This window comes from Malaya genurostris, chromosome 2, assembly GCF_030247185.1.
Source record: "Malaya genurostris strain Urasoe2022 chromosome 2, Malgen_1.1, whole genome shotgun sequence".
In the NCBI taxonomy this organism is placed as follows: domain Eukaryota; kingdom Metazoa; phylum Arthropoda; class Insecta; order Diptera; family Culicidae; genus Malaya; species Malaya genurostris.
The window spans coordinates 173,817,233-173,830,738 of NC_080571.1; the positions used below are offsets into that span (position 1 = coordinate 173,817,233).

The 13,506-nt window shown below is 39.4% G+C and overlaps 1 protein-coding gene across 6 annotated transcripts in view; it reads right to left on the reverse strand.

Moving 5' to 3' along the window:
• The window catches only part of LOC131432412 (uncharacterized), a 329,233-nt gene that overhangs the window by 179,882 nt on the left and 135,845 nt on the right, over positions 1-13,506 (reverse strand). For 3 of the 6 annotated variants that reach the window (XM_058598659.1, XM_058598654.1, XM_058598658.1), the window contains one exon: positions 5,033-5,315. In XM_058598659.1, coding sequence (XP_058454642.1) covers positions 5,033-5,299 — 267 coding nt within the window. In that variant the 5' untranslated portion in view covers positions 5,300-5,315. Of the gene's footprint in view, positions 1-5,032; positions 5,316-5,384; positions 5,498-6,823; positions 6,872-13,506 lie in introns of all 6 variants that reach the window. The other 3 variants (XM_058598656.1, XM_058598655.1, XM_058598657.1) reach the window with 2 other exon arrangements.

Genomic DNA, 13,506 nt, shown 5'->3' on the forward strand with positions numbered 1-13,506 from the left:
TGGTGCTCTGGAAACATACCTCAGTCCTGGAAAGAAGGTATTATTATCCCGTTGCCAAAACCAGGGAAGGATTGCAAAATAGTTGGAAATCAGCGCCCGATCACTTTGCTTAGCTGCTTCAGCAAAGTAGTCGAGCGAATGGTCAATAGAAGACTGGTAGAGGAAATTGAAAAGCACAATCGTTTCAAAAAGCAACAATTTGCTTTTCGGAAAGGGAGAGGTATTGACACATATTTGACATGTCTGGAGTCAGCTATCCGTCAGCCATTCGACGAAGGTAAGCACTGCGAAATACTTACAATCGACTTGCAGAAAGCTTACGATAAAGCAAACAGAACTAAAATTATTTCCAAACTGAGAACTTGGGGAATTAGTGGACGAATGATACGCTACGTTCAAAATTTTCTCACCAATCGACACTTTCGCGTCATTGTAGGCGACACGCCGCAACCCTTAAGACACAATCGACTGGAATTCCCCAAGGCTCAGTTCTTTCCGTTACTTTTTTTGGTATTGATGGAGACGGTTTTCGAGAAAATGCCCAAGGAAATCCAAATTTTCGTGTATGCTGATGATGTTCTGGTAATGGCTACTGGTGAAAATGCGAAACAAGTGCGAAAACAACTGCAAAAAGCAGCAACCATGCTGGGTATATGTGTAGAGCAAAATAGCATGTCGATTTCAGTTGAAAAATCCAGCTTTATTCACATATGCAAAAAGTGGAAGCATCCAGAAACTCCCGCTATAACCATTGAAATTTTAGAAGTACCCCAAGCAGAATACATTAAGATCCTTGGAATCATCCTGGATAAACGATTAAACTTCAAACGGCATGCAGCAGCTACACGGTGTAATGTCCAATCAGTGTTGAATTTCCTCAAAGTAGTTGGAAATGTAATGTACGGAGGAACACGGAAAACTTTACAGCAAATGACCAGCTCAGTGCTGTTTCCAAAGTTAATCTACGGAATGAGTATTATTAATGGCGGTAGCCCAACGATTTCGAAAACATTGGAACCATTATACAACACCGCCATAAGAGAATCATCGGGAGTATTCAGATCGAGTCCGATTGAATCCATAATGGCCGAAGCTGGACAACTTCCTTTTGAACAAATGGTCGCCACGAATTTAACAGTAAAAGCAATACGATTTATTCAAAAACTGAACATCCTTTCTCCATCACTGAACACTGTTGATCGATTTATTGACAATTTTCCGTCTTTAAAAAGAGCTTCAATAACGTATCAATCGCTCACCGGAGAAACGTTCCCTAGAATTGCAACTCTACGACGTTTCGGAGACAAGCCATGGTACTCAACAACAGTAAAAATTGATTGGTCTTTGAAAAAGCAGTTCAAAGTCGGTGAGCCGTCATCCAAAGCACAACAACTCTTTCGAGAGCTCTGCGCCACAAAATATTTATTCCATCGAATCATTTTTACAGATGGATCTGTTGGCCAGGATAGTGTGGGTTTCGGTGTAGTAAGCGAAAATATTGAAGTCAGCAAAAAATTGCCTAATACATGCTCTGTTTTCTCGGCTGAAGCAATGGCAATTCTTTACGCCGTTCTGAATATTTGTACAAATACATCAGCTTCAGTCATTTTCACGGATTCTGCCAGTGTACTATCAGCACTTGAAAAAGGCCAACCGCGGCATGCCTGGATTCAAGAAATTGAAGAGGAGTTGAAAGACAAATTAATTGAGCTTTGTTGGATCCCAGGACATATTGAAATAGTTGGAAATGAAGCAGCAGACAAGTTAGCAAAATCATCCAGCGGTGAACCGGAATGTGATGCGATTCCGGCAGAAGATGCAATCCGATCATGTAAACAAAATATTCATCTGCAATGGGAACACCAGTGGCAAAGTAGTACCAGTTTTTTGAGAGCAATAAAATATACAACGAATAAATGGCCAGACAGATTTCCTGCCACAGAAAGAAGAGCGCTAAGTAGACTGAGAATCGGTCACACCAGATTAACACATCAGCACCTATTCAACGGAGACAGCAGCAACTGCCGGACCTGTAATGAACCACTGACGGTTCGACATATACTATTAGACTGCAGAAAACACGAAACTCATCGGAAAAGCTGTAACCTTGCGACGACCATTGGAGACGTTTTGAGTAAAAACGAGGAAGAAGAACGAAAATTGGTGATATTTCTTAAAAAAAATGAATTTATTGAAATTACTATAGAATTAAATGACATGTATACATACCGACACTTGAATAAATAGCTTATGGGACGAATGACCGCAACTGCGGTTAAACTCTCCAAACAAAAAATAATAATAAAAATAAAAATAAGTATAATAATAATAATAATAATAATAATACAGATCAATCTGTACATATATGTATGTATAAATAAAATACAGATTAACCTGTATATATGGCAACCCAGTATCGCATGGCATATTTTCACACGACCCCATACTAGTATAAAGATGTGTTCAACATCATCACATTCGCTTTCGCATTGCCGTTCGTAATTGAATGTGTTAGTGACGGTACAAATCTGCCTTTTTCCGGTTTTCGGTGCCATCTAGCTGACGGTGTCTCGTACGTTCAGAGTAGCTGCTTTAACTTAAATGACGCTATTTCTCGCATCACATTTCATTTTATACCTGCTACTGGTAACGGTGTAGTGACGTCCCCTTTGTTAGAATTCTTTTCCTGTATGCAGAACGGGAAACAGTGAAACGATATAAAAGAGAGAGTTAGTATAGCAGCAGCCAGTAATACTGAATTGGCTGTCGAGCTGTTAACAGCATCTTGTGGAATTTTTACGCAGAAACACGCACACAGGAGGAAGAGTTAAGGGCAAGGCAAAGTCCCGCTCGAACCGTGCTGGTCTGCAGTTCCCTGTTAGCAAAATCAATCGTCTGCTCCGGAAGGGAAACTACGCAGAGCGTGTCGGTGTCGGTGCATCGGTCTATCTGGCGGCAGTGATGGTACTTGGTTGCCGAAGTGTTGGAATTCGCCGGTAATGCTGCCCGTGACAACAAGAAAACGACAATCATCCCTCGCCATCTGCAGCTGGCCATCCGTAACGATGAGGAGTTGAAAACCCCGTCCTTTTCAGGACGACCACATCACTGTGATAAAGAAATATTTAGGATTGCTTTAAGTTTAACCAGTTCTGATACGCCTGGAAAGAAGAATAGTGTACTATTGAAAAACTTCAATGTTGTTGCAATACACGTTCAAGTTAAAAATTTTCGATTCTATCAATCTACAAAACTACCTCGACATTTGCAATGGCCTGAAAATAGCAATCAACTCGGCACACGAAGATAATCTTAAAGTTGAAAGCGAAATCAAAATCAAATTATTTTGGATTTTCACTAATCTGATGATTTCTACCGTCGAATTTCAAAGAAGTAATCTTAATAGATAACATTTAGAGCCATTAGACAGGTGATTTTATGTAATGTTTTCCACTTTTCGTTTCTTGTTTTCTTTCTCCCTAATGCAATGCACCAGCAGCTGATGCAATCGTTCTTGCTTGAATTGAAACTAGCTTTGCGTACAAACCGACCCATCCGCACGCAGTACCAAATGATGCGAAACTGGGTTAATGCGTCTTCTCGCCTTGACGACCGGAAGGCAAATGAGAACTATGACCTTATTGCTTGAGGTTTTTAACCACGCAGAAGGTGCGCTTTCCGATGCCGCTGTTTGAATGCGTCTTCTCGCCCCGATGTCTGCTTTCATCCAACGCACAAGAAGAAATGATCGATTTTCGACCACGGTTTCCCTTTTATAACGTTCAGTTGAAGATATGTGCCTGACTACCTCAAAATCGTCGTCCTTGCGCGAAAAACCCAAGCAAAAGAAAAGACTTTTCCGCGTTGTTTTGAAATTTTCAAAAAACTTAATTTTTGATATGTTTGTGGTTATCTCACACTGTTCAAAATATTATCCTACATTCCTGATCATAGTTTTTGATGAAATAGTGAAAGAATTATGTTGCTGCCTTTAATACAAGTCAAGATATTCACGATTAAGTTCTGCCCATTCTTCCATATGGCTGATTTTGAAAAGGCACCCCATAGTAAATTAAGTCGTATTCACGACAAAATATAAAATTATTAAAGACCTATACTTCATTAAACGTTTCAGTCAGAATTTTCAGGACCCTTACACAATAAAATTATTATATTCAACTTATCTCAGGCCAATTTTGGAATACTGCAGCATAGTATAAAACCCAGGTACCTCCGTACACGTAGAATGCATCGAATCTGTCCAAAAACAATTTCTATTGTATGCGCTCCGTAGACTAAACTGGACTACATTCCCTCTTCCATCTTATAAAGCGCGTTGTATGCTCATAAACTTACAAACACTCGAAGAACGCCGCAAAGCTACAATACTCTATCAACGACATTATTTCTCAGCGAGTACAATCTGAATCATTGCTTTCACAACTAAAATTTTATGCTCCTAGTCGTCAAATATTCTCGGATAATATAAAACAAATTATGCCAAAAATAATCCTGTTAATGAAATGATGCGCTTTTATACCTAAAACTTCAAAAAAATCGATCTAACTATGTCTAGGAATCAAATAAAAGAAAAATTCAAACCAAATCGTAGAAATAATGTATAGCATACAAGAAACCATTGTAACGTTTTTGTCTGTAGTGTACGTTTGTTTGACTAATAAATAAATAAATAAATACATAAATAATAATAATAAAATATATATATATATATATATATATATATATATATATATATATATATATATATATATATATATATATATATATATATATCTATATATATATATATATATCTATATATATATATATATATATATATATATATATATATATATATATATATATATATATATATATATATATATATATATATATATATATATATATATATATATATATATATATATATATATATATATATATATATATATATATATATATATATATATATATATTTATCGTTGTAATTGCCCGGTGTTGTATATACACGTGACATATTAAATATACTCACCCCCTCAAATGCCTTCGGTCGATTGAAAGGCACCAAAAACTCAAGATCACTTGGCCACCATTCTGGTTCACTATATTCTTCCAATGTTGAAATTTGAATATATCCCAAAGAACATTGCACCATGAACGGGATGAATTTTTCCAGTTGTTTTTCAGTAATTTTTTCCAGCGAAGTTGGATATCCACCAGCAAACAGTAATGGCAAGTTTGAAACCATATTTTTACAACTTGCATTATCCATTCCTGTCATTGAATGTGACATATTCATTTATTTAAAGAGGTGTCTAGAAAAAAAGAATAAATTAATTAACAATTACTCGTTTCCTTTTAATTACTAATACAGTAGTACTAACACTAAATTTAATTTTGTGCATTTTAAACAGAGCAGTTTGTAACTAAGCCTGCTGAATATTCTCAACCTGTTGTCCGAGGCATCAGTGAAAAGATTGCGCTTCGGCGCCATATTCTGAAATTTGTTACTCAGGTAAACTTAGTGTTTGATTAGCGGTTTAGGGTAAACTAATAGGTAGGAATGGCAGATCAATATTGTTGCTTGAATACCTAAAATGCGACAAACATCAATGAATATCATTCACCTTCGTTCGATATTCGGACTAGTTTATACAGTTGGTTACATAAGAGCGTGGTCACGATTACTCGCGATCGGTAAAGCGGAATGGTGTGATATTTTTTTTAACACAGAGAACAGTCCTTCATGCAATGCGAGAATAAATCAGCTGACTATTGTTTACAATTCGATTTCAGCATTTTTCCAAAATGATTAACGCGTACGCTACGCGATTCGAAGCAGTTTTTTTTGTGCTCGCACCCAGAGGTCCCAAAATGACCCACGCTGCCGCGGCGAAACACATGAAAAAGTCGAAACAGTTTGTGAGTAAGTGGGCGAATCATTTTAAAGAGATGAAAAATGTCGACGACTTTCCAAATCGCGGCTCTGTCGGTGCATTGTCGGAAAAAGATGAAAAAGTGATTTGTGACCTGCTTTTGAAGAATCCAACATTAACTTTACGCGAAGGTGCTTAAAAATTAACCAAAAAAGGTTTAAATATATCGTACGGAACTGTTCGTAGACACTTGATCGCAAATAATGTGAAATTTCGAAGTACTTTGCAATAACCAATGTTCAGCGAAAAACATGTGCAAAGGAGTAAAATGGTGTCGTGACCTTGGATTGGCCCTCTCAGTCGCCCGATGCCAATCCAATTGAGAACGTTTGGGCTCAAATGAAGATGAAGCTTGGAAAAAACCGACCACACAATTTGAAACAGCTTGTTTGCCGAATTCACAAATTTGGAAGTCGTTTTCAGAATACGCGCAAAATCTCGCTCAAAGTATGCCTCGAAGGTGTCAAGCCATTATTAACGCTGCTATTAATGTATTTGCATGCAAATTTTTGGTCTAATAATATAATATTCGAAAGTATTTTCATGTTGATTTTTTTCATTTTCTCACAACAATGACCACGCTCTTACGTAACAGACTGCACATACATACACACATACATATGCATACAGACACATACATTTTGTTATCTCGGTGAACTGAGTCGAATGGTGTATGACACTCGCCCCTTCGGGCCTCCGTTCGAAAGTCGGTTTTCACAGTGATATTTCTATATGAGAAAGGCAAAACAAATAGTCACATCCACACACAAATAGTCACATACACACTACAAACAACAACACAATACAGGTTATAATAATTTAATAACTCAAAAGTCTTCGTGTAATCTGCATTTCCTTTTGGCTCAAAATTTTCGATGTTTGTTTACCAAAAACCAATCAGCATGCCACAAGGTGGCATTTTGGGAAAAGATGAACTGTAAAGGATGTAAAGAAAAAGGAGCAGTAAATAGATTGATAAACCAATAGTTTTCAGAAAGATGTAAATCGAGTATATATAAGTATAAACGCGACTTGCTTGTATATCTCGCTCCGGCACATTGGGTGGTTAGCTCGGGCCCAAAGGGAGTCTCTTAACTCAGTTACGTACTCAGAGGGGGGGTCCGAGGGGCCCTGGCCCCTCCCGAAATCAGAAACAGATATATAATTATTTAGATGGACTAAATGTAAAAAATGTAACAAGACAGTAAACGTAAAGAAATGTAATACAATAACAGTTCCAGTGAAAAAGTATCTGTTAAAACACCCGTAAAAGGCACACCGAGAAGTAGGTACATCAGCAATATTCAGTAACATTATTTTTTTTATCTATGGGCCCCTCCCGAAACGAAATCCTGGGTACGGGTCTGTTTAACTTTAATCTTGCGTAACGATTCAGGGCACATGACCACACAACATACTTGATGCCGTGAAAATCATTGCCACAAACGCAGATACCATTCTCAGCGATGCCAATTCGCCATAGATTCGCACACATCTCGTAGTGATTAGCATAAGTCGGAACATCACACGAATGAAATCGCGACCCACTTGCATCCTATCAAACCAAGGAATCGTCGATACCTTTGGTATAATAATGTATAGCCAACGTCCTAGGTCCTCACTGCCCAGACTAACGATATTAAATAAGACCACTAAGACAAAGCTCTCAAATGTTCCCGTATTTTCCACAGGAAATATGGGGGATACTTTCCTGGCTGGCTGACAACAAAACTACGAAACTGCAGAACGCAAAGCAAAGCCTTGGTATTTCATTCCTGTAGTGGAATTTGACCTTCTGTTTCAACAGACTTCGCAGCCAATTCAGAGTGTACAGAACCATTGCATGGCTAGTGCTACCATTCTACTGACACAACGAATCCTTTCAGGTCGGGGCTCGAACATACGATAACTGATTTGTAAGACCAGCACCATATGCATTGAACCGCCAACCCGGGCCGCACCGCAGAACGCTGTTAGATCAAATCAACGCCTTAGGGAAATTCATCATCGAATATGCAATATAATGAGTTGGTTGCAGTAATTTGGAATGCTTGCTCACTCAGGACAAAACTGCTGAATTATCCGACTTTCTTCAAGAAAAGAATGACGATATTGCTATTTTAACTGAAACTCATCTTAAACCTGAAATTTCTATTTTTCTTTCCAATTACAGGATTCACAGGCTCGATAGGACAATTACCAAAGGAGGGGGAATTGCCATTGCCATTAAACGATCCATTCAGCACAGGCTTCTGTCAGCCTTTAAATTGCAACTTATAGAAGCCATCGGAATTGAGATTCCAACGACGATGGGACCCATCATCATCATTGCAGCGCACTACCACAAACAAACCAATCTTCGAGATGGTACGTGTGCATCATTGAAGCGAGATCTGGCTATGCTCACTCGACGACAAAACAAATTCATCATTGCTGGGGACCTGAACGCGCGGCATGAGCTGCGGAGAAACAAAAGACAGAATCGAAACGGATTCGGACTTGCCGAAGATTACGAAGCTGGACAGTACAACATTCTCGCTCCGGATCAACCAACGCGACTTTCAAGATCGGGAGTTCATTCCATTTTGGATATATCTATCAGCAACATCGCCATAGACAGCTCACCGATTGTCTTCAACGAGCTCTCTTCCGACCACTAATATTGACGTTGGGATCTTCACCAGAAACAGTGTCTATTCAACCTCGGAGGAACTATTTTCGCACCGACTGGGTCCAATTTCAACAAATCGCCGACCAACTTATTAATATCAATTTGCCACTAGATTCCCCGATGGAAATCGATGCGGCCCTATCTTTTCTCCAGCATTCAATCACAGTCGCTCGTGATAGGACGATTCCAATACAACATATGTCGAGTTCCTCTTTTCAAATTGACAGTGTGACCAAGAAACTCATCCGACTTCGAAATATCTACCGGAGGCAGTATAAACGAACTGGCATCCTAGATAAGAAGATTTCTTATAACAACTTAACTAGGATAATCCAGGAAAGGATATCTGAGCTTCGCAACAGGAACTTCCAGCAAAAGCTTCGAGAAATTCTCCCATATTCAAAGCCCTTCTGGTCCTTAACGAAGGTGCTTAAGAAAAAACCTAATCCTCTGATGTCACCCCAGGACGCAGCTGAAGGAATACCTTTAATCACACCATTAGAGAAGGCAGATGCGCTAGGCCAGCAGTTTGTGTGTTCTCACAATTTATGACTCAACATTGTTAGTCCACATGAAAGAGCCGTTGTTGATAGCGTAGCTGAGGTTGACCAATCAGACAGCTTGGTTCCTGAGGAAAGTAGAGTCACTGCGAATGAGCTGATGGCTATTATGAAGGCCCCCGGTTTCGACAACACATTCAACATTGAGCTGAAACATTTGAGTACTCGCTCATTTGTTTTCTTAGCTAAAATTTTTAACGGTGCTGGGTGCTTGGTTACTTCCCTTCAATGTGGAAGTTAGCTAAATTTATCCCAGTTTTGAAACCGGCTAAAGATCCTTCCTTTTCCAAGAGCTATCGACCCATCAGCTTACTCTCTGCCCTTTCCAAGCTGTTTAAAAATGCAATACAAAGGCGAGTTCTTGCTTTCGCAGATGAATAGGATATATTACTAAAAGAACAGTTTGGGTTCCGGAAAGGAAGATCCACCATCCACCAACTCACAAGGGTTAACAACGTCATCCAGCAAAACAAATCAGTGTCCAAAACGACTGCCATGGCAATATTGGATATTGGAAAGGCATTCCATAATGTGTGGCACGATGGCCTGGTGTTGAAACTGCATCGGTATAATTTTCCCATGTATCTTATTAAAATCATCAAAAATTATCTTGCAGATAGAGCATTCCAGGTTTTTCTGAATAATGCACTTTCAGAAAAATTTACTATTCTTGCTGGTGTACCCCAAGGAAGTATCCTAGGTCCCATTCTATACAACATTTTTACATCAGACATCTCACCTCTTCCGGGTGGTGGTGTTCTGTCACAATTTGGTGATGATACTGCCAATCTTTACAAAGGTCGTGTCATTAATGCTCTGAAGAATAAATTACAGACAGGTCTGGACGCTCTAACTGAATATTTTACAAGCTGTCTACCCCGCAATTGAATACGCAGTCTCTGTTTGGCGGGGTTGTGCACTAACACGCAAACTTAGGCTTCAGCGCATTCAAAGTAAGATCTTAAAGATGATTCCAAATCTACCCCCTTGGACAAGGACTAGTGATGTACATGAGATGGCCTCCCTGGATATACTAGAAAAAAATCGAAAAATACTGCACGAAATTTGAAGAGAGGTGCTCAATCTCTGTAATACAAATAATTCATAATTTGTACGTAGTAGGTTAGGGATAGCTAAAGTAGGTAGATATTTTATTGATAATTAAAACAAATATTATGATTAAACATTAGTATGTAAAACAAGAGTAACTAAAACACCTATTATTAATAACGAATCGCAAGAACAACAAAGATGAAAGGCCAAAGGGTCAAAACACTTGTACTGTAAAATGTTGATCTAATACACAAAAATAAGATTAATAAACAGATATCCATGCAAAAAAAAATTTCTACCATTTGCTGAGCAACTGTTTCCGAAACAAGACACACGAGAGCAAACATCGAGGACCTGTTGTCTCACTGTTTCCCGTTCTGCGAACAGAAAAAGGAATTTTGGCAAAGAGGCTGTCCGTACACTGCTGCCAGTAGCAGGTATGAAATGAAATGTGATGTGAGAAATAGCGTTATTTAAGTTAAAGCAGCTACTCTGAACGCACGAGACACCGTCAGCACGATGACACCGAAAACCGGTAGAAAGGCAGCCAAAAAGTTCAGCAAGGCCCATTCAAAGCACTTTTCAGACAATTCAAAGCACTTTATAGTGCTAAAGATCATCATAAAGAACTAGTTGAATTTTGTCGCTTTCCTACCATTTTCTGAGCAACTGTAGCCGAAACAAGACACACACCAGAACCATCTCAGATCTTAATGCATATCTGGTTGATTGTGACAATTCAAGGCACTTTTTAGTGCCACAGATAATCATTAAGAGTTAATTATACTTTCAATATTTCCTACCAAAAGATTCATCAAGATGGAAGTTCAAATAATTTGCACCGTCACTAACACATTCAATTACGAACGGCAATGCGAAAGTGGAAGTAATGATGTTGAACACATCTTTATACTAGTATGGGGTCGTGTGAAAATATGCAATGCGAAACAGGGTTGCCATATGTACAGATTAATCTTTATTATTATAATTATTTTTATAACAGGCGTCCCGCAAACAATCAACGCGCAAGACTGTTCCACAGAAGGATGAATTTAATTTCCCACGGCTAACACCGAAGAGGGATATTCCAAATTTGCCGCCACTTCCTCACAGCAATCCAAAAGATTCAGCCGCTGGATCACAAAAAGATTCTTCCTCCAAAGTCCCTCTTGGGTGGGGCAATAATCAACCACAAGCAAAAGATGACTCTGGTGACTTATTCTCTGATGAACAACTGATCGTCATTTTTGAAACAATGACAACAAAACTACGAAACTGCAGAACGCAAAGCAAAGCCTTGGTATTTCATTCATGTAGTGGAATTTGACCTTCTGTTTCAACAGACTTCGCAGCCGATTCAGAGTGTACAGAACCATTGCATGGCTAGTGCTACGATTCTATTGACACAACGAATCCTTTCAGGTCGGGGCTCGAAAATACGACAACTGATTTGTAAGACCAGCGCCATATGCATTGAACCGCCAACCCGGGCCGCACTGCAGAACGCGGTTAGATCAAATCAATGCCTTAGCGAAATTCATCATTGAATATGCAATATAATGAGTTGGTTATAGTAAATTGGAATGCTTGCTCACTCAGGAGCAAAACTGCTGAATTATCCGATTTTCTTCAAGAGAAGAATGACGATATTCCTATTTCAACTGAAACTCATCTTAAACCTGAAATTTCTATTTTTATTTCCAATTACAGGATTCACAGGCTCGACAGGACAACTACCAGAGGAGGGAGAGTTGCCATTGCCATTAAACGATCCATTCAGCACAGGCTTCTGTCAGCCTTTAAATTGCAACTTATAGAAGCCATCGGAATTGAGATTACAACGACGATGGGACCCATTATCATCATTGCAGCGTACTGCCCCAAACAAACCAATCTTCGAGATGGTACGTGTGCATCATTGAAGCGAGATCTGGCTATGCTCACTCGACGACAAAACAAATTCATCATTGCTGGGGACCTGAACGCACGGCATGAGCTGTGGGGAAGCAAAAGACAGAATCAAAACGGATTCGTACTTGCCGAAGATTACGAAGCTGGACAGTACAACATCCTCGCTCCGGATCAACCAACGCGACTTTCAAGATCGGGAGTTTATTCCATTTTGAATATATTCATCAGCAACATCGCCATAGACAGCTCACCGATTGTCTTCAACGAGCTCTCTTCCGACCACTAATATTGACGTTGGGATCTTCACCAGAAACAGTGTCTATTCAACCTCGGAGGAACTATTTTCGCACCGACTGGGTCCAATTTCAACAAATCGCCGACCAACTTATTAATATCAATTTGCCACTAGATTCCCCGATGGAAATCGATGCGGCCCTATCTTTTCTCCAGCATTCAATCACAGTCGCTCGTGATAGGACGATTCCAATACAACATATGTCGAGTTCCTCTTTTCAAATTGACAGTGTGACCAAGAAACTCATCCGACTTCGAAATATCTACCGGAGGCAGTATAAACGAACTGGCATCCTAGATAAGAAGATTTCTTATAACAACTTAACTAGGATAATCCAGGAAAGGATATCTGAGCTTCGCAACAGGAACTTCCAGCAAAAGCTTCGAGAAATTCTCCCATATTCAAAGCCCTTCTGGTCCTTAACGAAGGTGCTTAAGAAAAAACCTAATCCTCTGATGTCACCCCAGGACGCAGCTGAAGGAATACCTTTAATCACACCATTAGAGAAGGCAGATGCGCTAGGCCAGCAGTTTGTGTGTTCTCACAATTTATGACTCAACATTGTTAGTCCACATGAAAGAGCCGTTGTTGATAGCGTAGCTGAGGTTGACCAATCAGACAGCTTGGTTCCTGAGGAAAGTAGAGTCACTGCGAATGAGCTGATGGCTATTATGAAGGCCCCCGGTTTCGACAACACATTCAACATTGAGCTGAAACATTTGAGTACTCGCTCATTTGTTTTCTTAGCTAAAATTTTTAACGGTGCTGGGTGCTTGGTTACTTCCCTTCAATGTGGAAGTTAGCTAAAGTTATCCCAGTTTTGAAACCGGGTAAAGATCCTTCCTTTTCCAAGAGCTATCGACCCATCAGCTTACTCTCTGCCCTTTCCAAGCTGTTTAAAAATGCAATACAAAGGCGAGTTCTTGCTTTCGCAGATGAATAGGATATATTACTAAAAGAACAGTTTGGGTTCCGGAAAGGAAGATCCACCATCCACCAACTCACAAGGGTTAACAACGTCATCCAGCAAAACAAATCAGTGTCCAAAACGACTGCCATGGCAATATTGGATATTGGAAA